At 35.2% G+C, this 27,342-nt stretch overlaps 1 protein-coding gene across 2 annotated transcripts in view; it reads right to left on the reverse strand.

Moving 5' to 3' along the window:
• The window catches only part of KLHL1 (kelch like family member 1), a 556,455-nt gene that overhangs the window by 372,942 nt on the left and 156,171 nt on the right, over window positions 1-27,342 (reverse strand). For both annotated transcript variants that reach the window (XM_043997789.1, XM_043997788.1), the window contains one exon: window positions 18,069-18,251. In XM_043997789.1, the coding sequence (XP_043853724.1) occupies window positions 18,069-18,251 (183 nt within the window). The remainder of the gene's footprint in view (window positions 1-18,068; window positions 18,252-27,342) is intronic.

A 27,342-nucleotide genomic window follows, 5' to 3' on the forward strand; every position in this document is an offset into this window, starting at 1 on the left:
TTAAAGGAAACTAAAGGAAATACTACCTTCCCTGATTACAATAGGATCAGAGTGCTTTAGACTATCATCAATAATGGAGAGGGTGAAGAAATTAAAAACAAAACAAAACAACCTTAGCCTTCTCAAATTTAGCCTTAGCCGTTCTAAGAATTGTTATTATAAGATTGACCACTGCTTCTCAATCTATTTGACATCAGAGCCCTTATTGGTATTCCTTAGGTTTCTGTCCTAGGCCTTTTCTATTCTTTATCTACATTTCTCTCCATTGGTAATTTCAGCAATTCCTATGGATTGAATTATTACCTCTATGCCATTAATTCCCAGTTGGATATATCTAGCCTCAGTCTATCACTTGAACTTTAGTCCCACATACTCAATTACCTATTGCACATTTCAAAATCAGTTTCTTAGATATGTCTTAAACTCAACTTATCTAAAACTGAACTCATTATCATTTCCCTTAAACACCCCCTTTCTTCAAACTTTCCCCATTTCCATTGAGAGTCCCACCATTCTTGCAATGTCCCCAATGATCATCTCTTCATTACCTTGGACTCCTCAGTCAACCACAACCCATATACATACATACACACACACACACACGTATATATGTATGTATGTGTATACATGTATATGCATATATGTGTGTATGTGTAGATATATGTATGTGTATGTATTTGTGTATGGTATATATGTATATATGTATGTGAATATGTATGTATGTGATATATGTGTATATATATATATATATAATCAATTGCTTAAACTTGCTGTTTCTATTTTCTTAATATATCTTGTATCTTACCTATTCTCTCTATTCATACAGGTTTTGACACTCACCTTTTAAAAAATTCAGGTCTTGGTCACCTATTGACTAGATTCCTGCTCATCATTTTATCTCTGTCAAACCTCTTCCCAACTCCAGTCTATTATAAACACTGATGTTCCCCTGCACCAAAGAAAATCCTTAAGCACAGATCTCATCATGTGACTCCCTTACTCAATGAACTCTAATGATTTTCTATTGTGTCTAGGGAAAAAACAACACAAACTCTTCTGTTTAGCTTGGAAAACCCTATAATATGATGCTTCAACCTAACTTTCTAGCCCCATTGGGCATTACTCCTTTTCCTATCCTGTATAATCTGTCCAAACTGCCCTCTGTTTCTCATGTACAACACTAGGCTTCCCTTCTTGTCTTTGAACTACCCATTATCCATAAATAAGAATGCACATCCACTGCCTCATAAATTCCCTTTGTTTTTAAAAATGCCATTCAGATACCTTCTGCATGAAACCTTTCCTGACCCTGGTATATCATTATATTATATATGAATACATAAAGATTTATATTTATATCATTATATATATATGCATATATGCACATGAAAATTGTACATGCATACATACACACATACATATATACATTCATACTTTTTTCCTATGTAACTGCTCATTAAGAACAGGGATTGCTTTATCCTTTGTACTTGTACCTCTAGCAAATAGCATAATGCTTGGAAAATAATTTGTGCTTTAAAAAAAAGTGATTGATTGTCTATGGTTTAGATGAGCACATCAGTACTCTCTTTTTTCTTTATCCTATGCTGTTGTCTACCATTAAAATTATTTCAAATATGGAAAACAACCAGAAATTGCAAATGTTATAAAAATATATTTACACAATTTGTCACTTCTCATTACTCCTGAGAGTATTATTTTGCTTCCAGATTTTCTCCAGAGAATGAATTCTTTTCTCATTCCTTATCTACAGGAGCCTCATTCACTATTTTCTTTACTTTACAAGCTATAGATAATTAAAATTGATTTATAAGCAAATATTTGCATGTCTGCTGTCTATTCCATCCTATTTTTATTGACTCTGAAAGGAAAGGTTGGTGATACACAATGATACTCTGTTACTGTGAGCAATTAAAATGTTCCAGTAGTTGTGTTTCTGATGTGATCTTGATCTACTATTGTCAACTGAAGGATAGATGTGTCCCCAGAGTTCAGCATGGTCCTATTATTTCACCCATGTCTGCTAATATTAATATAAACAGATTTAGATGGGTTTTAGTTTTTTCTATCTCTCATCAAATTGTTGCATGCCTTGTATTTAGGCCCTGAATATTGATAATGGCTAAGGCATTAAACAAAAGGATAAAGGGAATAGGAGTGTAAAACTTTATTTTTTGCTAGATTAAAAAAGGAAAAAAGGATTAATACAATTTGACAATTTATTGTACTTTTTATATACATTACATTTTATCTGATACCCTCTTATATGCTGGGGCGGAAAGGAAGGATATGTAAGTACCTTAACTGCATACAATGAAATCTGATATTTTAAAAGGAGGGTTTTTTTTTTCTATTTTGCTCAGAAAACATTCAATTTATTATTACCAAATACACTTCTAGCATATTTTTCATCTACTGAACTACTGATTCGATTTATCATTTGTTTTTTAAAGCATAAAGTACCATATGTTTGTTGTTCTCTGAGGATCTCTAGCCCTGTAAGCAGCTGACTCAGTTCAGACAGAGCTTGCAATGAAAAGGAAAGTTATTTGCTGGGAGGTAGAAGCTAAAATGTATTTTGCATAGAACCATACAGAGATTTACAAACAGTACTTGCAATTCTTTTGTTGGAGAGCAGACTCTGAACATACCTACACTCCCGATTTATAAGCTTGGGCTTATATGTTCATCATCAATATATCTCTGTGCTAGTAGCAACTGGGATCACACAGCAGAATGCTGCAGTCATCACCTCTCTATCTAGGTTTCTACTTACTTAAAGATGAAACTTTTTTCTCATTAAAGGAAACAGATGGCTACCGTTACCTGTACTTAGCTAGTTCATACTTCCATGAGCTTGTCACTTTCTCCCTGCAATTGTATCTATTATGCAAGTTTTACATTAGTGCCTTATTCCCTTGAGCATCTATACTTGTATGTGAGTGATCGGGATTTTAGACTGGCATTTGACCAGTCTATTTAATAAAAAAGTAAAAAAAGACCAGAGGCAAATATATCGGTTGGCTTGAACCATTTACACATACCCATTGGCTACACTATTTATGTCAGTATATTAAGAAATTACTTTGGCGAGACTGCAGGTATGCTATTAATATTGTTGTTGGTGGTGGTCTTTTCTTCTTAAAGAGGACCATATGAAACTGGGGTGATTTCATGACTTCCACTGAATTGGATTTAAGTGAGAGAAGGCTGTGTTAGGTCACCAACCTCACTCTATCCTCCAGAGCCTTCTGGGCCCTGGATGTTTCTAAGGCAATAGGGGTAAAGTGACTTGTCCAGGGTCACACAGCTAGTAAGTATCTGATGTAACATTTGAACTCAGGTTCTCCTTACTCCAGGGCTAGTGTTTTATCTACTGTGCTGCCTAGTTGCCCCTATGCTTTTAAAAAGGATTCAAGCAGTAGACATGCCTAGTCCTTGTCATCAAGAGACTACTTAATTTTTGTCAATAACAAAGCTTGTAGAGAATTGAACCTACTCAAACTGCGGGAAGCTAGGCCCTGCAAACTTGAAACACTTGAGCACCCAGGTGGTAATCATGGAAGAAGCAGGGGAAGGGGGAATAAAACAAGCACCTAGTTTGCCACTAATGGAGTCAAATAAATAAGGGGTTATATAGAAGGGGCTAGGTATTAAAGATAGTGGGAATAGTGCCAAGGGTGACATGATGCTAAGATACCTGTGCTGTGAAAAACCACAAGAGTTCTTTTATGTCTCTACCTAAGGAACAGGAATACTAAGAGTATATAGGAAGATTCTCTTAACATTAAGACAACCATGGAGTGATGGACTCTTATGTCAGTTTGGAGAAGCCCTTGGACCTCTTCTCAGAAGAATGTTTTTAAATGCATAAAATAAAATGGAAGGTGACAAAGGATACCAGTTACATAGGAATATGGACATAAAATACATCTTTAAAGGTTATTGGATTCTAGTTTAAGGATCTTTAGAGAGTGAATTTAAGCTTGTAGCAGGATTAAATAGTCCCAGGTATGGGGCTGAAGGGATACACCGGGCAAGGAGCTAGGCCAGTCATTACAATGTTCTCTCCAGAGGAAAAGAATACATTTTTCCTTGAAAAAACTTGATCCTACCAAGGCTTATTAATTTTCAATGATGCTAACATGGACATCTAAACAAATGTTTTGTATTGATGATCATTCTAAAGCAAACACCATTCATTCTGAACATTTATTTCCCTGCTTTGCATGCTTTATGGAGACATTGCTTCTCACTCAAGCTGACCCACTTACAGTTTGGTGTCAGCCTGTAAAAGATACTCAGCTGTGCTTCATATCTGGGCTGGCCTTATACAAAGGGGAAGATGGAAGTCTGTCAACAATCTGATCTGAATGGTTGATTCCAAACATTTGTCACTGCTTAAGAGTGCTATGGATTCAGATAGACAAAAATAAGAGTGGTGAGGAGTATGAAGGAAATCTTCAAATTACATTAATAGGCAACAGCTCTCAGAAACACATAGTTATAAAGTTGGGTCTGGGTAGAAGCTAATAACAGGTTAATAAACAGTCAGCACTGTACTTCACTCAGAAAACTCCAATGCTCATTCATAAGTCTCATTCCATTGCTGCACATACCTTCACGTGGACATACATGTACCTTGATAAACTACAGATGCTACTGAAATTATCTCATTTTCTAGGATTACTTTTGTGTTTTGATATTTTGATGGTGTCCTGAACATAAGGCCAATAAAGTGGAGGCTCATAATGATTTTTTTTAATCTATGATTTATTCACTGCCTCACATCCATATATTCATTCAACAAATATTTATTAAAGACCTACTATGTACTTAAGGAAAAAGATGAAATAATCCTTGTCCTCCACTTTACATTCTGTCAGGGAGAAACAATATTTTGTTGTTGTTGTTGAGGCAATTGGGGTTAAGTGACTTGCCCAGGGTCACAAAGCTAGTAAGTGTCAAGGTCTGAGGTCAGATTTGAACTCAGATCCTCCTGAATCCAGGGCTGGTGCTCTATCCACTGTGCCACCCAGATGCCCCCAAGAAACAATATTACTACCAATACAATTCACACAAACACACACACAGACATTAAATACAAAGCAATTTAAGCAAAAGGTAGGGAGAAACAATAGCAACTAGGAGAGATCACAATAGGCCTTGTTTGGACAAACAAACAAATTTGCATCTTATTCTACAGGCAAGAATGACCCAGTGTAGCTTCTGAGTAATGGACAGTGATTTAGACATATCATTTTCGGAGCTGTATGGAAGAAAGGTTGGAGAAAGGAGAAACTTGAGGCAGAGAGGCCTATAAATAGGAGGCCATTACAATAGTCTGGGTGAGAGGAAATTAGAGCATCCACTGGGGTGGTGGCAATGTAAATGGTGAGAATAGAACAGATGAAAGAGATGTCACAGCAGTAGAAATAACAAATCATATTAACTGATCAAATGAAGAATTGAGAATGCTTCTGAGGTTGAAGGCTGAGTGACTATGAAACAGAAATATGCGAGATTGTGAGAACAGAACTTCTTTTGTTTCTTGGGTTGTTTTTTTTTGGGGGGGGGAGGAAGGATGAATTCTGTCTTAGATGTATTGAATTTGAGCTACTTAAATAAAGATGTACAATAGCTAGTTGATGATGTGCCACTGGATTTTAGAAAGAGGCTAGGGCTGGATAGATTGATATATTGATCCATCAGTTATACAAGTGAAAAAATAAAAGATCTGTAAAATGAATGTGTGTAGTGTTATGTACCAGGACTACAATGCTGATGCTGTACTGAGAATAAGGAACATAAGATCTATTCATCTTGACTTGCTGGCATGGGGGTGTTTTCTGAAGGTCACATAGTACTTGACTTGAATCTGCACTAGTATATATAACATGAAACTAAACTTCTCTAGTATTGGATCTATGCATAACTGCAAAATGACTGATGGAACTGAATCACTTGCCTTTTAGGACCAATGAAGTTATGCATAAATGGACAAACACCTGTCCCAAGGAGTAATATTATAGGAAGAAATCTAATATTGGATAAAAATTGGAAGAGAAAGGTTCCAGGAGCAGAGCCAATATGGCAGAGAAAAGCTAGGAAGTTGCCTGAGCGTTCCCATATTTCCCTCAAAAACAACCTTAAATCAAGGATCTAAATAGATTGTGGAACTACAGAACCTACAAAAAGAGAGACATAATCGTCCTACTTGAGATAATTTAGAAGACTTCAGGAAAGGTCTGTCTCACCTGGGTGAAAGGGGAGAGCAGCTCAGCACTACTTGGCTCAGCTAGCAGCTCAGCTCAGCACAGGTCGGCTCAGTGGGCAGCTCGACACTGCTGCAACTCGACACAGCTGAGAGTGGGGCAGCAAAGAGTGGTGCAGCTGAGAGCAGTAAGAAGCTTGCAACAGTGAACCCTGTGCCCCAAGAGCAGACTTCAACTTTATAAGTTTAAAAATAGGCTACAGGGGCGGCTAGGTGGCGCAGTGGATAGAGCACCGGCCCTGGAGTCAGGAGTACCTGAGTTCAAATCCGGCCTCAGACACTTAACACTTACTAGCTGTGTGACCCTGGGCAAGTCACTTAACCCCAATTGCCTCACTAAAAAAAAAAAAAAATTAAAAATAGGCTACAACATGAGTAGGACACAAAAAAGATGGAGCAGCTAGGTGGCATAGTGGATAAAGCACTGGTCCTGGATTCAGGAGGACCTGAGTTCAAAAACCGGCCTCAGAGACTTGACACATAGCAGCTGTGTGAGCCTGGGCAAGTCACTTGACCCTCAATGCCCCATGAAAAAAACAAACAAAACAAAAAACACGAAAACAAACAAATGAAAAAGAAACAAAAAAAGAACCTTACAATTGACAGCTTCTATGGTGAAAGGGAAGATCAAAATTCAAACTCAGATGATTTTGTCAAAATGTCTACAAATGAAGACTCAAGGGGGAAATAATCTTGTCTCAAGATGAAAAAGCCTTCTTTTAAGAGCTCAAAAAGGCTTTTAAAAACCAAATGAGAAGGGGCAACTAGGTGGCCCAGTGGATAAAGTACCTGGCCTGGAATTCAGGAGTAGCTGAATTCAAATCCTGCCTTAGACCCTTGACACTTAGTAACTGTGTGACCCTGGGCAAGTCAGTTAAATCCCATTGCCCCACAAAAACAAACAAACAAAAAACAAATGAGAGAAATAGAAGAAAAAATGGAAAAAGAAATGAGAGTTACACAGCAAAAAGCACAAAAACTATCTGAAGAAAACAATTCCTTAAAAAATACAATTGGGGGCAGCTAGGTGGTGCAGTGGATAGAGCACTGGCCCTGGAGTCAGGAGTACCTGAGTTCAAATCCAACCTCAGACACATAACACTTACTAGCTGTGTGACCCTGGGCAAGTCACTTAACCCCAATTGCCTCACTAAAAAAAAAAAAATACAATTGGCCAAATGAGAGAAAAAAAAATGGCCAAATGGAAAAAGTTGCAAAAGCTTACTGAGGAAAATAATGCCTTAAAAATTAAAATTGGGCAGATGGAAACTAATAACTTCACAAGACACAAAGAATCTGTTAAGTAGAATCAAAAGAGAAAAAAATAGAAGAAAATGTGATATATCTCATCGGAAAATCAACTGACCTAACCTGGAAAATAGATCCAGGAGAGATAATCTGAGAATTATTGGACACCTGAAAAGCATGATCAAGAAAGGAGTTTAGACATCATATTCCAGGAAATTATCAAGGAGAACTGCCCTGAAATTGTAAAATCAGAGTATAAAATCATCATTGAAAGAATCCACCGATCACCTGCTGAAAGAGACCCCAAAAGGAAAACCTCAAGGAATATTGTTGCCAAATTCCAGAATTATCAGTTGAAGGAGAAAATACTCCAAGCAGCCAGTAAGAAACCATTTAAATATCATGGAGCCACAGTCAGGATTGTACAGGCAGCTTCAACATGAAAGGATCACAGTACTTGGAATATGATATTCAGGATGGCAAAGGAGCTTGGATTACAACCCATAATCAACCACCCAGCAAAAATGATCATTCTCCTTCAGAGGAAAAGAAGGACATTCAATGAAATAGGGAACTTTCCAAGGTTTCCTGAGAAAAAGACCAGAAATGAATAGAAAATTTTATCTCCAAATACAAGACTCAAGTGAAATATAAACATGTAAACATAGGCATGTGTGTGTGTGTGTGTGTGTGTGTGTGTATGTGTGTGTGGAGAAGGTTGTTCAATGATGTTAAACTGCTTGCATCCCTATGAGGGAGGATAATACTACTAACTCTTGGGATATGTATCTCTGTTAAGGTATTTTTATTAAACTGACTTTGATGTGATGATATAAAGAAACTAAAGATCCAGAATAAAAGAGGAATAGGGGGAGGAGAGGAAGGGGGAGGTGGAATAGGCTTAATTACAGCTTATGAAGAGGTACAAAAAGAACCCATTACATTAGAGGGAAAGAAGGATGGGGTGAGCATTGTTTCAAACTTACTCTCATCAGATTTGGTTCAGGGAGAGAATAAAATACACTCCCATTTGGATAAAGAAACTTAGCTTACTTTTTAGGGAAACAAAAGGGGAAGGGAAAAAGGGTAGTATTCATAGAAGGGAGGGCAGAAGAGGAGGGGGAAGGAAAAAGAAAAAGAAGGGGGCAGCTGATAAAAGGGAGAGCAGATTGAGGGAGGCAGTGGTCAGAAACAAAACACTGGTCAAGAGGAATGGGTTGAAAGAAGGGAAAAAAGAATATAAACAAAGAGGAAAAGAGGTTGGAGGGAAATAAAGAGTTAATAATCTTAACTGTTAATGTGAATGGGATGAACTCTCCCATAAAACAAAAACAAATCGCAGAGTGGATTAAAAATTAGAATCCTACAATATGTTGTGTACAAGAAACACATTTGAAGCAGAGATACACACAAAGTAAAGGTAAAAGGTTGGAACAAAATATATTATGCTTCAGCTGATATCAAAAAAACAGGAATAGCAGTTCTTATTTCAGACAAACCCAGAGATAAGGAAGGAAACTACAACTTGCTAAAAGGTATGATAGAAAATGAAGTAATATCAATACTAAACATGTAAGCACCAAGTGGTATAGCATCCAAATTCTTAGAGGAGAAGTTAAATGAGTTATAAGAGGAAATAGACAGCAAAACTATACCAGGGGGTATCTGAACCTCCCCCTGTCAGAATTAGATAAATCTGACCACAAAATAAATAAGAAAGAAGTTAAACATGTGAATAGAATGTTAGAAAAGTTAGATATGATAGATGTCTCCCCATCATTATGGATCTATTAAGTGTCAGAGATAGGATACATAGCAAAGTGAAGTTGTCTATCCAGTTAAAGATGATGCCTTCCAAGAAGGAGAGAAAACTACTTCTATGCTCATTCTTTTACAATTTATACCAGTCTCAAATCTGCTTTGGAATTCTTTTCCAAGGAGAATTGTGTACAGTATTATGTAGCTGTGTGTCCAGAGATAAAGTTTTCTTGCTCAATGTTTATGGCAGCAAGCTGATCTTCAAATGTGTGGAGAAAAAAATTGGGAAATGAGAAAATCCATCTGTCACTATAGATTGCATATTACATTGTGTCACTTGCATTCAACTTGTTTTTCCATTGTTGTTAGAATATCAGCCTGATCCATGTCTCCAGGACAATTAATTGCCTAGCATCTCAGATTGGCTGTTACGTTGAACTGAGGGGGTGGATAGAATAAAAGATGCCTTAGGAATTCAGGTACTTGTGATTTATCACCATGATATACTCTCCTCTGCCCAACAAATACTTTTTTTTGTTGAAAAGTTACATTATTATTATATTAGTTTCCCATATTTTACATAATGCATCTATAATTTTTTCATGTGACCATTTCAAGAATCAGCTATCTCTGAAGTCTTAGAATCTATTCTAATAATGACAATACTACAAAGGAGGCATTTTAGTTGACTTCACATAACCTGTTGATGGTACCTTCTTTTCAGTGAGAAGTGAGCATAAAGTCTTGATTGTTTTAAAACAAGTTCATATTGAATGAGGAATCTGCTGAAAATGGTCTGATCTCTCCTCTTCTAAGCCTCAGAAGGTTGCTAGGATCTTGCCCATACTCTTAATTCTCCCTTCATATTCTCTCTCTCTCCCTCTCTCTCTCTCTCTCTCTCTCTCACACACTCACACACACACACACACACACACACACACACACACACACCTTATGCAAATTTTTCTGTCTTAATAGGAAACAGAATCCCTGAGAATAGCAACTATTTCAGTTTTGTCTTTGTCTCCCTAGTTCTTGTCAGAGAGCCTCATCAACTTTCTAGTTGGTTAATTAAATACATTTGTGCAGATGGCTGACAAATACACACCATTAAGTCCAGTCCTATATCTGAAGTTTACTGATTTCCCTTTGATGCTTCCAAATAGCAATTTGTAAAACTGAAATTGTCTTCTCCCAGCCAATCTAGAACATAATATCCACTATTCACTCATTTAAATTCCTCTCCTCTTTCAATACCAAGCTCAGCTCCTCTGTTCTTCAAGAAGCATTGCCTAACCCTACCCATGTAAAGTAATATCTCCTTCCACATGTTTTTCTTAGAAAAACATGCCTTGTTATCTCCTTTAACACTATCCCTATATTTCTTATAAAATTACTATCACATATTATATCCCTCCTATAAAATTGTAAGTTATTTGATGGCAAGGCTCTATCATTTTTCATAATTTTAAAACCAACACCTATTAGAATGCCTTTCCCATAATAGTCACTTAGTAAATATTTACGTTCATTGAATTTATTGAATTGTGTACAAGTATCTAAGAGGAAGATCTATTTTGATCTGTCAAAAAGAAAATGAACCCAAGTGCTTATAGCTTGCATTGGAAACCTATATTCAAACAATTAAAACACTTCATCAATTATTTGCAACACTTACATGGATAAACACTACCCTTTCTCTCAGTTGGGTTTTAACATTTTGTTGTCAGGGTTTGAAGCACATTTTCCACTCTCATGCTTTATCACCCCAAAGCAAAAGACAATGCTTAAACCATGACACAGCTCATAAAGTTCAACTAAATCATATCGTTCAAACAGGTTGGTCAATGCTGTTTTTGAGGCTGATCATGAATTAACATGCTTCAACAACAGTAACCAGTCCTATTAAATTATTAAAAGAATGAGTTCTCAAAGCTTGCTTCAGTTATTTCTATCCAGAATAAAACACATAAGACTATCTGGGTAGAAAGGTATCTATATCAAAACTATTTTCACATGTGTGCATTTCAATATATGCATATATACACATATATAGATTAAACGACATGGACACATAATCAAATGTGTAAAATGTGTGTCTAATTCATATATGTATACATATACCCATGCTCCTGTTCCTGTACTTTCTCATTAGTAGTTTTTTTTTTTTCCTTCAGACATTAGTATTTGTCAACAACCATGGAGCTGGATCAATTTCAGCTCCTGTCACTGTAATAGCATTTATAGAATCTATCACAGAAGGTATATAAAATAGATGAACTAATAAATTCAACATGTTGATAAACTGAGAATTGACATTTCTCCCAGGGTGAGCTCAAAGCAGAATCATAAAAAGTTTCTCTTCTAGAGCCAACTGATATGAGTCTTTCAAGTATACTGCCTAAAGACTGAAAAGTCACAAAGTATAGAAAGCAAACATTCTTCTCTAGCAGCTGTAAGTGTGGAACTGGAGTCATATTATATTTATTCATCAACTAACATCCTCAAATAACTTGTTACTTAAAATTTTATTAGCTAAGAAAAGATATGTGGGGTATGTCAGGGGGTACAAAGATGGGAGTTCCTTTTGAGGTCCTGTAGATTAATGCTATACTTATTTTTAGGATAAGATTTTTTGTGAGAAATTGTTGAAGGATTACTTTGATATTGAACACAAGGATAGTGATAAAAAAGAAAATATAGTTCAACCATTTGCTTTTTGTTCTCTGGAGGCAGTGGTGGTGTACTGGCCTGGATTCAAGAAGACCTGAGTTCAAATGTGTTCTCAGACATTTACTAGCTGTGTGACACTGGCCAAATCACTTAGCCTCTGTTGGCTTCAGTTTTCTCAACTAGAAACATCAGGATAATAACAGTTCTCAGAGTTTTTGTGAGGATCAAATGACATTATACTTATAAAATTGCTTAACACATTTCCTGGCACATATAAGGCACTATACAATTGTGTATTCTCTTCCCGTCCCCTTCTCCTTGCTCTCCAATTTGAAAGGAAGGGGAAAAAAAAACAAGACAAAGTGAAATTAGTAACAGGGAAGTTAGCCCATAACAAGCATACTCAATTTGTTACTGAAAAAACTGTTTGAAATGAGTCAAAAATTTCAGTGAGTCATAATAAGAACATTTAAAATACATTATTTACTTTGCTAAGAAGCACTACATATCTTTATATTGATGTTAATTCTATGTGATTAATGTGATTTCTACATAGAAGTAGAATGAGTTTCTCTAGCCTATAAGAAGTAACTATAGAAAGGCAGTAAATTTATTTTTGAGTTAAATCAATTATGTTTGCTTAGGAGGGAACTTAAATTGTGAATTAGTGGTGAAATTGGTAAAGTATATTTATTCTTAGAAAAGCAATGCATTGTTAAACATTTTTTCTTTTATTTCAAGTACAAAAAATTAAAATCAGCTAATAAATACATCATATGCTCTATATAATACAAAGAAAAAATATTATCCATTTCCTTTAAAACAAGCTTATATGTATTCTTTTTACAAGATTTTTTGTATTTTAGGTACAAATGAGGCCTAGAAAATTTTTCCTTTACACAATTCATTCAGTTTTTTGGAAGTTTCTATTATGAAATTAGGCCCAGAATCTTGGTGTTACAGGATACCTAGAATACAAATCATTTAGGGAGTAGGGGATAGGAGCAAATAAACTTTTAAAAAACACTCAGCACAGTAAATCCGTTTGATGAAGCAGGTACCAAAAGAACAAGCCAATGGAACTACTGAACCACTTACAGTGACCTTTGAAAGAGGCTGGAGAAAAGGAGAAGTGCTGCATTACTGGAGAAGAATAAATACTCTTTTTCAAAAATCTTTTCACAGAAAAATAGATCAGCTACTCAATTCTTACAAAAATTATTTAAAATACTATTAAAAATATGGCTAGGGACTATTTAGAAAAGCAAGTGCTGATCATCAAGTGTGAGCAGGGCTTCATAAATAACAGGTTATACAAAATTAAGATAATTTCCTTTGTTGACATAGTTACTAGATGGAGAGGCAGCATGCCATAGTGGACAGAAGGCAAATCTTGGAATCAGGAAGACATAGGTTCACGACCTTTCTCTAACATGTATTAACTGTATAGCAATTGGCAATTCCTTTAAGTTTTCCATATCACCAGCCAACTCAAAACCGTAAATTATAAAAAATAAATATTGATCATTTTCTCACTGGAAGTTTCCTACATGGTTAAGTCATATACTAACATCAGAAAGAGAAAACAAAACAAAAACAACAAAAAAGCAAAACAAAGCAAAAGAAAAGATTGTTAGTTTGGGGGAATGATTTGGTTTGTCTAGAATTTAGTAATGAATTTGATAAAGTTTTTCATGATGTAACGATTGGAATGATGCCACCTGCTGGAGACTTACTGCAGGAAAGCTCCGCCATGAGGAGAAGGTGCCTGAGGGCAAGGCATATGGCTTTTCTTTGGCATCAGGAAGTGACATTTGCTAGTGGGAGGAAGAGGGGGAAAAGCTGGCTGGCTGTCTCTCTCTGTCTCTCTGTGTCTCTGTGTCTCTGTGTCTCTGTGTCTCTGTGTCTCTGTGTCTCTGTGTCTCTGTGTCTCTGTCTCTCTGTCTCTCTGTCTCTCTGTCTCTCTGTCTCTCTGTCTCTCTGTCTCTCTGTCTCTCTGTCTCTCTGTCTCTCTCTCTCTCTCTCTCTCTCTCGTCAGGACTCTGGTGGAGAGCGGAGCTAAAGATGCGCTCTCCCTTTAATAGATAGATGAATCTAGGCCTTTCTCTCTTCACCAAATTCTTATTCTCCTTAATAAATGCTTAAAAGTCTAATTCTCTCTAAAGCTTATAATTTATTGGTGACCTATTTTAGACAGACTAGCTAGAATTTTACCCCCTTACAATGAGAACAATATAAGCTAGATGGAAAGTCTTTAAAAATTCAGAGCAGTATGTACTTATTCTAGAGAATTGTAAAGAGCATTTAGAAAAGGAGGATGCCAAACTCACAACTATGATTTGGGAATATCACTTGGACAGCTTTGTGAGAGATAGATTGAGAAATAAGAGAAATATAATGCAAGGAGACAAATGAGGATGCTATTATAATAGAGGAAATGAACTAGGGTGGTTATGATATGACTGGAGAAAAGATAGTTGTTAGAGGCTTTGGAGGTAAAATCAACAAGACTTAGAGGAGAAGGGATAATGTAACAGGGGCAAATGACTAAGGTTTCAGTCCTTGGTGCGTGGAAAGATATTGGTCCCATCACCAGATTTTTTTTTTAAATTTACACCACCAAAATCTAGTTGACTAATTTGTTTCCTGTGTCACAACTGTAGCTCTGTTGTTTCTTTCTCTAGCATTGTAGTTATGAACAGAACACAATTCTAACATAACTTCCCTCACTCTCTTAGTACACCCAATACAAAGTCACTGAAATATGACCTGAGAGAACATCAATTTTGGAGTACAAATAGCTCTATAATAAGTTAATAGTTTCTTTCCATGAATGGCTGCCAGGAATTGTCAGGTACCTATAGTGAGAGCCAAATGTACTTTGGGGAAGAATGTGCAAGTCATTTTGGAGGAAAATGAATGAGATTTGGTAATTAGGTTAATATCAGCTATTAGGGAGTAAGGGACGGAAAGTGAGGAGTTAAGGAAATCTCTGAGGTTTTGACCTGAGGGACTGGAAGGATGGTGGTAACTTAGATAGAAGCAAGAGTGGGAGCAGTTAAGAAGAAGTAGGGATTTGGAAGGAAATGTAATAAACTCAATCTGAGAAATGTTGAATTCAATGTGTATGTGGGCTGTCTAGTTTGAAATGTCCAATAGGTATTCAGTAGTGTAAGACAGGATCTTAAGGAGAAACATAATATACTGATTTGAGAATTACCTCTATGGAGGTAATTGATCCCATGAAAGCTGCTGAAATCACTCAGAAAACAGTAGAGAGAAGGGAAGAAGTCCTGGAACTAAGCCTTGAATAGAAGCTCAGTTAGGGTTTCTGATATGCATGATCATCCAGCAAAGGAGAATGAGGCATCTTCAGATAGGTGAAAGGAGACAGAAGAAAGAAGAGTCATAAAAAGCTTAGACGGGAGAGGATTTCCATGAGGACAGGTGAGCTACCATGTCTTGTGCTGCTGAGCAATCAAAAAGGATTAGAATTGAGAAGAACTATTACATTTGCTAGGGATAGCTAGGCAGTACTGGATAGATTGCTGGAGTCAGGAAGACTCCTCTTCCTGAGGCCAAATCTGCCCTCAGACACTTACCACCCATGTGACCTTGGGAAAGTCACTTACCTGTTTGCCTCAGTTCCTCAATGATAAAATGAGCTAGAGAAGGAAATGATAAACCAATCTAATATCTTTACTAAGAATTCTGCTGCCCATAATGGGGTAATAAAGTTGAACATGTCTGAATTATATGCATACGTGTATATATATATATATATATATATATATATATATATATATATATATATGTGTGTGTGTGTGTGTGTGTGTGTGTGTATGTGTGTGTGTATGTATGTATATATATATACACACAGAAATACATATTCATATGCATATACTTATATAATATACATATATGTGTGTATGCATAGTATGTATATATTTATCTATATAATATTTTATGTATTTATATAATACTTTGCAAACCTTAAAACACTAGGTTCATGTTACATGTTTTCTATTATATTCTTTCTTTCCTTCTTTCTTTTTGTTGGCCAATGAGGGTTAAATGACTTGCCCCGAGTCACACAGCTAGTAAGTGTCAAGTGTCTGAGGCTGTATTTGAAGTCAGATCTTCCTGAATCCAGGGCTGGTGCTTTATCCACTGCACCACCTAGCTGCCCCAAAACACTAGGTTTAAATGTCTGTTATTTGCTGAAGAAAATATGATCTGTATTGCCATTGATATTTTTGGATAGAAAACATAATGGCATAATGTTTTTACTTCAAATTTGTTTGCATTTTAAAAGTTGCTAAGGAAATTTGGAATGCTAGCATTTAGGTCAGCTATTATTAAAAAACAAAACAGAACAGAACAACATATAACAAAACAAAAATTATAGGCCTGGTTCTAACAATGAAGAGAGTTTCTCTTTATTTTCCTTCCTTCCTTCCATCCATCCTTCTTTCCTTGCCTTATTATAACTTTCAGGTTTTTAATATACTAATTAGTACACCAGACAAGGATTTAGCTGAAAGATTTTAGTGGTCTGGAGGACCTAGTTAGTTTAATTCTTTTGACAAATATGCTTAGACTATATTCTGTTTGAATAATCACCTAATTAGCAGAAACTTACAACTTCCTCCAATAACAATTGTGCTGCCATAGTGAATAATACTTTTAGGGGAAAATAATCTGACTTTTACTGTGTTCTTCAGAATTCTCAAATAAGAATTGTCACAAGTGATATTGTCATCCATGATATAAAGTAAATCTCTTAACATAGACTTAGTGTCCTTCTTCAGGCTAACAGTAACTTCTTTTAACTTCAGAGAGAAACTGGCCAGCAAAAAGGAAAAAGAAATAGATGCAAGCTTAGGAAAGTTTGCTCTTCCTACCTCCATACTAATTTAATTAACCCTTACTAAAAAAAGTTTCCTAAATATCCTTTTGGTTGAATAGCATAACTGTCTTATGAGTAGAGTAATAATAAAAATGATTATTGTATGTGAGTGATAAAAGAACCCTAAAGAACTGGGTGCCTGAGCCAGCACCAAAACAACACTGACATAGCATCTTTCAACATCAGTGAGTCTTTTCTCCTGAAACCTATTTTTATGTAAACCTTCCAGATTCCTATTCCTATTCTTAGGCAGCATTGATGATCCTCCTTTTTGGCTCTTTCCCATGGCTCCAAAAGTCACTGAAGTAAGTTCAGGGTCATCCTTTCCAAATATTAGAAACTAAAGATAAAGTTGTGGCAAAACAAATGTTTATTCACCACACTAGGTCGTTCTTTTTGGGAAAAATATTGTACTTCATGGCAGGCCTAAATATATAGCATTATTATAGAAAAAGTTAAGCTCCCTAAGTTAAAGTGGCATAATTGCTTGCCAACAAAAAATAGTAGGGGGACTTTTACAAAACATAAATGTAGTAGCCAGAATCAAATTTAGTGAATGCTGCCCACATAGATTATAATTCTAGATGCAAATGACTTGACATTATTATGAATAGAGATAATTTACATTTTACTTTTGGAATTGTAATTAAAAGAAATGAGGAAAGTTTAAATGTGTCTTCACTTTAAAATGCCTTCGGGTCAAAACACAACATCATTAATAATATTCATAAATATTTTAAACAGTGATGATAATATATCAAAATATGAAAAAAGTTCTTTGAATTTACTGGAATAAAATGGTTGAATAAAAGAAAGGTATAATAGCTGTTTTTAGAAGAGTGAACTTATTTTATTTCCCGGATATTACTATACAGTCCTTATTCTATACAAACTAGGGGAAAACAAACAAACAACTTAATCCACACCTAAGATTATGAGTGTAACTGAATAATTAAAAGATGTTTTAAAATCTTCTTATTCTTCTATGAAAATATTTGATGTTTAAAGTACTCCCATATTTGTTCTCAAAAAACAAAGGAAAAAAAGAAAGAAAAGAAAAAGAACCCTATCCTTTAGAAATGTGAAATGTCAACTTGGAACAAGATTTTGTGAAATCTGTAGGCCAACCATGCTTATCTGTACACAGGCATATACATATGGTTATGAAAGAACCCCCCCAACCCCTACCTATGAGCAGGAATCTTGCGGTTGCCCACAATCAGGATCACATCACAGAGCTGTTGCTGCTTCAAGTAGCTTTCCATCTTTCGGAAGGTTTGTTCAGCATGGTGAACCGCCTGATAGAATTCCTCAGAGCTACTGGAATCCATATCACTTTGGGGCGTCAGAGAATGGCTGGTTGCTGTCAGCCTGTGAATCACAAATATAAAGCAGTGTTGATCAAGTGACACCGAATGTTCAGACCTAATCACTTATTTCTAAAAGCTGATAGGCAAAATCAATGCATCTTTCTCTGCTTTTATCACTGCTAACACTAGACAGAAAAATCTTTTTTTTTTTTCCCCGTGAAGTTCAAAGGATTAACTTGAATAAGCAATAAAGGACCAGTAAAAGATCTATTTTTCTTGGCTGATGGAAATAACACATTTTCACATTGGTTCTGCTTACCTATAGGGAAATACTATGTAGTAAACTTGAAGTAACCAATAAGCAATTACCATACTCATCCTAAAGTTAATTGCTAATGTTAGTCCCATGTGTTATTTGGGAACAGTTAATTTCAATATACTTCTCATAATTGTGCTAAGAGATAACAATTTTATTGGTTATTGCACAAAGTGCTGCTTTACATAAGTAGGAACTTTTAACCCTGGGAGAAGTAGAGTTTTATTTTTTGAGGTTAACAATTAAATTTAACAGGGCAATATAGCCTCCTGACTTATCTCGATATTTAGCACCAATACTCCTGCAATCTTAGAATTAAGCTTCTGTCTTGACTCTTGTTATTAATAAATTTGTAAGACCAGATAGAAGAAAAACAGGGAAAGTATCTCTTTAATAAAAGGAAATAGTAACTTTAAAAAATAGATAAAAATGGGAACCAAGGGGACAATACACACTGATATGGTTTCTCAGTGGAGTGTAATTTTCACATTCCTGGAATGGCTAATTTAACCAAACCATATGAGCCTCCTGAAATTCTTAATGCTACAAATACTCCCAAATAAAATTGATCTAATACAAGATAAAAATCTTTCCACAGTAGCCTAACCCATTCAAAGTCTAACTTATATGAAACAGAATTTTCAAAAAAGCAGTCACAAATTGCCTTCATTTCCTATAACTTGCTTCACATCATCAGCTTCAGTTATCATATATCAGAAGTAAGATATTTCAAATAGTTTATCATATAGCAATAATGCAACATAGTCTCCAATGCTTGCACTTCCAATGTCAGAATTTCTCTTATGTTACTGGTGCCACCCAGGCTGAATTAAATCAGGAATGAAATAGGCTTAAAAAGTTTTCAACTGTCCCTAAGGATCAACTCTGCTCACAGGATAGAATCCAGTCAGATGAATGCCCAGCCATCAGGTGGTTCTGGACTACATACTCAGCCAGAGGATTCCGAAAAATTTTGTGGGTGGGAGGGTGGGAGTAAGGGAGACTTAAAAACCTAGTTCAACCTAGGTTTTAATTTTCTTTTTCTCTAATCATTCTGTAATGGGAATTTATGTTCAGGTACTGCGTAGGTTGGACTGGACGGTTTCTGAGCTAATTGACAACTTTGAGATTCTACAATCTTGGTTGACAATTATGAATTGCATTCCTCAACAAAAACCAACCAAACAAAAAAAAAAAAAACCTATTTCTCCCCATTTAATATTGAGGCTTAGATAAGTTAAGTGATTTGCCCATCTTACCCAAGTAATGGCATTAGTCAGTCAATAAGCATTTATTAAGCACCTACTATATGCCAGACACTAGTGGTAAGCCCTGAGGATACAAAGAAAAGAAAAAAACAGTTTGTGCCTTCAAGGAGTTCACAGTCTACTGGGGCAAACGTACATACAAGATAGACATAGGATAAGCTAAAACATTTGAATTAACCTCTACTCACTCTACATTCTGAATACACTTGCCAAGGGGCAGCTAGGTGGTGCAGTGGATAATGCACCGGCCCTGGATTCAGGAGGACCTGAGTTCAAATCCAGTTTCAGACACTTAAAACTTACTATCTGTGTGACCCTGGGCAAGTCATTTAACCCCAATTGCCTCACCAAAAAAAAAAAATACACTTGCCAGTACTACATATAGTCTGCTCTAATTTGGCTGTTTGCATAGACTTTTGGCATTGACATTAAAGCAAATTGTGAAAACTTGAGAAGTTTCTCTTTCTTCAAATTGGAATTGGAAATTATAGTATTTAATAAATAAGTGAATTTGAAGGTAATGTTAGTTTTATTTTCAAAAGTTTTTTTAATCCTTGGAGCAAATTTCAGTACTGGTACAGACTTTAAAATTTAAGCATGGTATAGACTCTTTAGGAAAAAATATAAGCATTATATTTCAGAATTATCATGGAGTTCTAAGGCTATGTAGATTCTTGCAAAATATTCAAAATATTTATTAAGCAATCACTGCATACAGAACTTTTAGAACTTAAGTATTAAAGGAATTATCAAGTTTAAATAAGGCAAATAAAGGAGCTCAAATAGTTTATACTCCATTTGAAGGATAAAAGGATTTAAATTGAACACAGCCTCATTGGCACCAGTGTATTAACAGTTTGCCAATAGCTTATTAGGCAGGGTACCAATTGTTTATAAGATCAAAAGTTTTAGAACTTCCTGAAAAGTATGCAAAATATTTCAGAATAAAATGGAAAAAAAAATCTGAATATAAAGGAGCAAATTTTCCCCAGTATGATAATTCTATTGTAATGGCCAGAAAACAAAGAGGTGACCTTAAAAAAGGAAATTTTATTTTCAAATTTTCTAGAATTGGATATACTTTCACATCCAAAAGTCAAATGAAACAAAGGTAATTCCCTTAAGGATACCCAAGGTTTTCTCATTTGAGTATCATTAAGGGCAATAAAGAGGGCAAGGGAGGACATGAATGATTTTGTAAATGATAGGTAAGAAAAAAATTAGCAAAATAAGTCTTTCAAAGATAATTTGTTTGAGTAAAGAATAAATGTCAACGGGAAACATTATTAGAAATAAAAATAAATATAAGATTCTCAAAAATAACCTACACTGTGAAAGTGAATCTATTTTAGTTATAGCATTTTATTTATAGCCACAAAAATATATAGATTAAACAGACTTTCAATGACTCCTGAGTGCTGCTACTAAAACCAACCACTTAAAAATTAGCTGAATAAAACCTAATGTAAATTACAATAAATAAAAACACAAAAACTATATTCCAGGTACCTAAAACCTATAATTAAAAATCAATGATAAATCTTACTAGAAGTTTTTTTTAATTAACTATTGTTTACTTAATAGACACAACAAAAAATGTCTACAGAATCTCCATTACTACCACATTTTGTACATTTTGAATCCCTAGTTTATAGTTTAAGTGGTCTATTATATTAAAATGATACAGATGATGCAGAAAAGACAAGCACTCCCTTTTCCATACACAAGACATTCTAGGTGCCAGGCATTAATGATGGGATTTGAAATTGTATGGACCCTCTGACGTTTAACACTAGAAAAATCCTACAGTAATGGACCTTTGTTTATTTATAGGTGTAGAAGAATGCAGTCCACTAGTTTCTGGTATTGTTTCTACAATCTAGTTGTTATGTACTAACACCTGAAGTCATCTCAAACTCCTTGGTTCCACCATCTTAATTGGGCTTTTTATTACTATTGACAGTTTCTTCTTCTCTATGAGTTCTGATATATTGTTTGATCTTTGTGGGGTAGTTTCTATTCCCATGGTGTTGGTACTATGCTGAGACTGTGCTACTTATAAAGTAGATGTTCTTTAAGCCTTGGCTGTTTATGGAGAAAAAAAAATTGTAGTTTTCTTGTTGTTACTTTAAGTGAATATAGAAGTTGTTACAGTCATGGAGAATGGCATACATTGTCTAAATATCAATAAGTGTAAGATCGAGCAAAATATTCTTGGATACACCTAACAAATATGGAGTGTGCATGTATGTGTCTGTGTGTATGAATGTGTGGAATATTATAGATAAGGAAGAATGTCGAAGGAGAGAGAACAATAATCAAGAAAGAATAGCATAGCATGTTTTATGACAGGTTTTAGTTCACACGAGAATAGGTTATTAGAAATAGCAACAAGTAGTAGCAATCTTAAGTTTTGTAAGAATGAAAAAGATCTAATGTTATTTAAGACTATATAAAACTATTTGCAAACTTTAACCTTCAAGCATCCATGATTGAGTAATTTAAGTCAACTTTCGATTCAAAAAACTGAAATACCTCTAAGGATTTGTAACACTAGGGGTCAATATAGAGCTAGATTTAGGAGAACAGGGTAGACAGGAAACAAATCATAGTCATTTCTCTTTCTTTCCTTCCAAAACCTCCCTGTAGAGCCCACAAGGAATGTCAGGGTCATTAGTCTTAAGGAGTGAAGAGTCACAAATGCTCTTTCAAGTTTTTGCTTTTGGGAGAATATTAAAAAAAAACAAAACAAAGAAAACCTGGAAAAATTGCTCAAAACATTTGTTACTAATTTGAGAGAGATATTCTAACAATAGAACCAGAAAAAAATTGCTATTCAATATTCATTTGTTTGGCAAGATACTAAAGTTATCCTATCTCCCACTCAGTCCATGAACAAAAGGATATGAGCAAAATCACATTTTTATAGAAAGAAAAAAAGTCACCATAAAGGAAACAGGTTAGTTAATAGTACAAAAACTAATTGAAAACTAATGCTTGTTAATAAATAAGCAAGTGGAGGTGAGAGGTCAGTTGGATAGAGATAGTTTGGATCATTATCATGACATTCCTCATAAGGCATCGACCCTGGCTAGAACTACTCGCCCACCCTGTCCAGATGCCAAAACAAAGCACAGGCCCTGTGCCTCTCCCCAGAGAGTCTAGGTCCTGGAAGGTAAACCATTTCTATGCTGCTGTCCTTGGTACTGCAGATGATAAAATTGTTCCCAGTCTGCTTCCAGCTACTTGTGACTACTGGGGCAAGGTGAATGAGTACTTCTCTACCCAACTCCCATAACAACATTTCTTCTTTGTCATGGTCCTTGACAAGCTCATTTTTCCATGTTTACCTAGAGAGGAAATTCTTGGCAAGAAGATGAGCTTCTCCCAAACTATAAACTTCAGAATGCTTAGTGAAGGCTTAAACTATTTCACCCATGAGGTCCTTATCAAAGAACCATGTTGAGGTCTGTCCAAACAGCTATTACATATCTCTCTATATATTTTTTCAACTTGCTGTGGATAATAAATCCAGAATTGTGTGGCCAACTCACTAATGATGAATTGACCTTGGACAATAGAATATGAGCAGAGTCAAGATACTTCATACCTTCTGCCTTTGTACTATTTTGCTATTTCTTTGGGTTCCCAACATCACCTTCAGGCATTGGAGTACGAATTTAATAGAGGATACACAGATAAATTTTTTTTAAATGACAAGAGGTTGAACTAGTGGGCTACTTCCACTAGATTATAAACTCTTCAAGGGTGGGGACTGTGTCTTAAATCTTTTTTGTATCCTCTAAAGAAACTATCACAGAACTATATTCATGGTTCATTTTTTTCTTTTGTTTTCTTTTTTAAATAGTATTTTTTCCAATTACATGTAATGATGTTTTTTACCATTTATTTTTATAAGATTTTGAGTTCCAAATTATTCTCCTTCCTCCCTTCTTTCCCACCCCCCCCCAAAAAAAACAAGCAATCTGATATAGGTTATACATATGTAATCATGTTAGATGTTTTTGCACATTGTTTGTTTTATGAAAGAAGAATCAGAACAAAAAGGAAAAACCATGAGAAAGAAAAAAAAACAACAATAAAGATGAAAATGGTATGCTTTTATCTGCAAGGTTTATTTCTAAGAATATTCATTGAGTGGAGTAGATAAGGTAGTAATAAGGGAGAAATCAAGGATTCTCAGCAGACAGAACCTAGAGGCAGTATGCCAGATGCTGTTGATGCAGGGAATTATAACTTGCTTAACATAAACATGGTCTCTAAAATATGATAGATAGATAAATGGATGGATGGAGATAGACTGTATTTTGACAAAATTGGTTTCCTTTGTAAATTTATGTATTTTAATTTATGACTTTAAAACATCATTCTGACAAGGGACCAACAGGCTTTGATCAGATGAGTTGCCAGATAAATCTAAGACAGAAAACTTAAGGACCCCTGGTACACTGTAAAGACCCAGTGACCTCTGAGGCCCCTTACAATTCTAAAATTCTGGGGGCAGCTAGGTGGCACAGTGGATAGAGCACAGGCATTGGAGTTAAGACCTGGGTTCAAATCCAGCCTCAGACATTTAACACTTACTAGCTGTGTGACACTGGGCAAGTCACTTAACCCCAATTGCCTCACTAAAAAAAAATAAATCTAAAATTCTGGAGTTCTGAAATAAAGTACAATTCTAAGTTAAGAAGAATACCCCCTCATTTTTTCTTGTTCTTATTTTTCTTCTTAATTAATGATAATCTTATAAACAGAAAGGACAGAAAATTGAGTTGGAAAGGCCTAGGTTCAGCCTCTAACTCTGACATTTGCTTCCTGTGTGACCATAGGCAAGCCACTTGAACTCTTTATACATGGGTTTTTTTAACTGTACAAAAGAGACCAGATAAGGTGGTTGTGAGGCTGTCATGAGTCTTTGGAAAAATCTTTGCAAACCATAAAGTTATAAATGATAGGTGTTAATGTTTTTGTTATAAAATTTTGGAAGAAAACATGACTGGGGGCATAATGGGTGGAAAAGAAAGAGTTCCAAAATAAAAGTCATTTTCCAAAATCTGAGATTGTACCTATATGTTTTTCACATTCACAAGGTTCCAGTCTTTAAGCCTTGCCATATTACATCTTGAAAAAGCTGTCACTATTCTGGAAGGTCAGGCTCTCTGTCACAGAGTGAAATTAGATTAGCTTGACTTGATTTGCTCTCTCCAACACCAGTGAAGGTTCCCTCCCCATCATAAACTGCTATTTCCTAAGTGTTTACAGATTTTTTTTCACAAATCCTCCCAACATCCTTAAATATGAGGTAGCATATATGAAGGAACTTCATTTTTTAAAAGAGGTGGAACCAGGGTCTCAAAGAGCTTAAATCATCATCAAAGACATTTATTAATTGCCTACTTCTATGACACATTTAAGAAAATGAGTTAAAGTAGAGCATGTAGTCCCTTAGTTTGAGAGGTTTGCTATGAGAACATAGCACAGCTTAGGTCTCTGAAATCTGCCATATTTTTTTAAAAATCTGTTTATCAGCCATTGCCACACATAAACACACAAAATACAAATAGATGGATGGATGGATGGTTGGATGGATGGATGAATGAATGGATAAATGAATGAAAGAATGAATGAAGTTTATGTTTTATAAAACAAGTGGAAAATATTGAATATAAAGAAGTGAAAAAGCTTTAAAAGTGATACCTAAAGAATTAAACTATTTTTAAGTTCTTAATTATATGCAATGCATTTCAATAGAAAGGATAATGCATGATTACAAGAGACAACTATAACAATGAAAGTGAAGAAAACCCTGAAGTGATGCATGTGATCTTGCAAAATCGAATGACTGGAAAAAGAAAATGCTTCTATATGCCAACGTAATTAATTAATTGAGGAATATTTTTAAAGGACAATAGAGACATGCATAGTGAAGTAGAAATAAGGAACTTTGAAGAAGAGGGATAAGAAAAAAAGTCATCACAGAATCCTATTGTAGGTAGAGAAAACAAGCTGTGCAAAAAGGAAGAGAGATGTTTGGTGGATAGTCACCATGCCCTATTGTTGTCTTCAGGATGCCAGGAGAGAGGGAGGAAGCATGAATGGATTATGATCTTAATCATGGGAAAAAATCTTCAAACTGATGGGATACAGATGCTTTTGAGTATTTTTAAATATACTTTTTAGGATTGTAGATTTGGACAGGAAGGGACCATAAACATCATATAATCTGATCCAGCTCTTGTTGGATCCCAGAGAACTGAGGTGATTTGCCAAACACCACAGAAATAGCAAATCAGAGAAACAGTGGCTCAGTCCTCTGACTCCAGAGCCAACATTCTTTCAACTATACAATAATCTTTCTAATACATTCAAAATAGCATCCATACAGAGTAAATTCAGTGGACTGCTAGAGGCAGCTTGTAATGGCTCAGGAGAATAAATCTTAAAATTGTAATGTGAGAACTTATGTCTGGGAAATTGACAAACACTTCAAATAAGCACTTAATGTACTGTTTTGTTGATCATCTAGGCTTAAAAATGTGAGGGGAAAATGTGAATAATCCAATTAAACTTAAAGTATGTGATAGGTACATTCTTTTTTCCTCATGAAGAGCTGGTTGTTAAACCTTCACCATAAAGCTTCTGGGTAAATGATACCATTATTGTCATACTTAGTATGAATATTTAAAAAATAAAACCATTATCCTCGTGACATATCCAATTTCATAATAAATATTAGTAGTTACTATCTGCTCATTAGCTTTAAGCCAACTACTTGAGTTAATAAAACATCACTAGGAGGTCAGTTTTAATAATTTAAAATTGATAATCAAAAATCATAACTAAGTACCTGTAAATAGGAGGTTAAAAGAAAATCTTTTACCTAATCAATAATAAAAAATATAGAATATTTGACTTAGGGGTTAAAAAATTTTAAAACTATTTAAGCTCATGCATTTGTAGTCATATGTGCTGTAATTTCTGCTTCTGAGGAAAGCTGAGGCTGGTGGATCCCTTGAGTTAGGGAGTTGTGAGATAGATTACGGTTAATTCTGAACAGGTAAACTCATTAAGTCTGGCTCCAATTTGAATAGACCCTGGGAACCAGGGGCCACAAAACTTCCTAAGAAGGAGAAAACTGTCCAGAACATAAATGAAGTATATTAAAGCTTCCATCCTAATCAATAGCAGGGCTGATCAGTTAGTGTTCGTTGTTCTTCTAGCCTGGGAGTGATAGAGACAAAGTTTCCATAGCCAAAATAAAATAAAATGATGAAAACTGAGAAGTGTCATAATATCCTTTCAGAATATGTAAAAAATATTTTTTTTAAGAATAGGTTTTTCATACAAAAGAAAAGAAGGAAAGAAGCATTTATTAAGTGTTTACTATGTGTCAGGCAGCCACAGTGCTAGGTGATGGAGATAAAAATGCAAGTAAAGAGGAAGCTAGTCCCTGGCTTCAAGGAGCTTACATTCTGAGGCTTATCATGCCTGATTTTAAACTTTTATTCTTATCTTACTCTATTTATCTCTATTGTGTATCTTGTAAT

This window comes from Dromiciops gliroides, chromosome 3, assembly GCF_019393635.1.
Source record: "Dromiciops gliroides isolate mDroGli1 chromosome 3, mDroGli1.pri, whole genome shotgun sequence".
NCBI classification, from domain to species: Eukaryota; Metazoa; Chordata; class Mammalia; order Microbiotheria; family Microbiotheriidae; genus Dromiciops; species Dromiciops gliroides.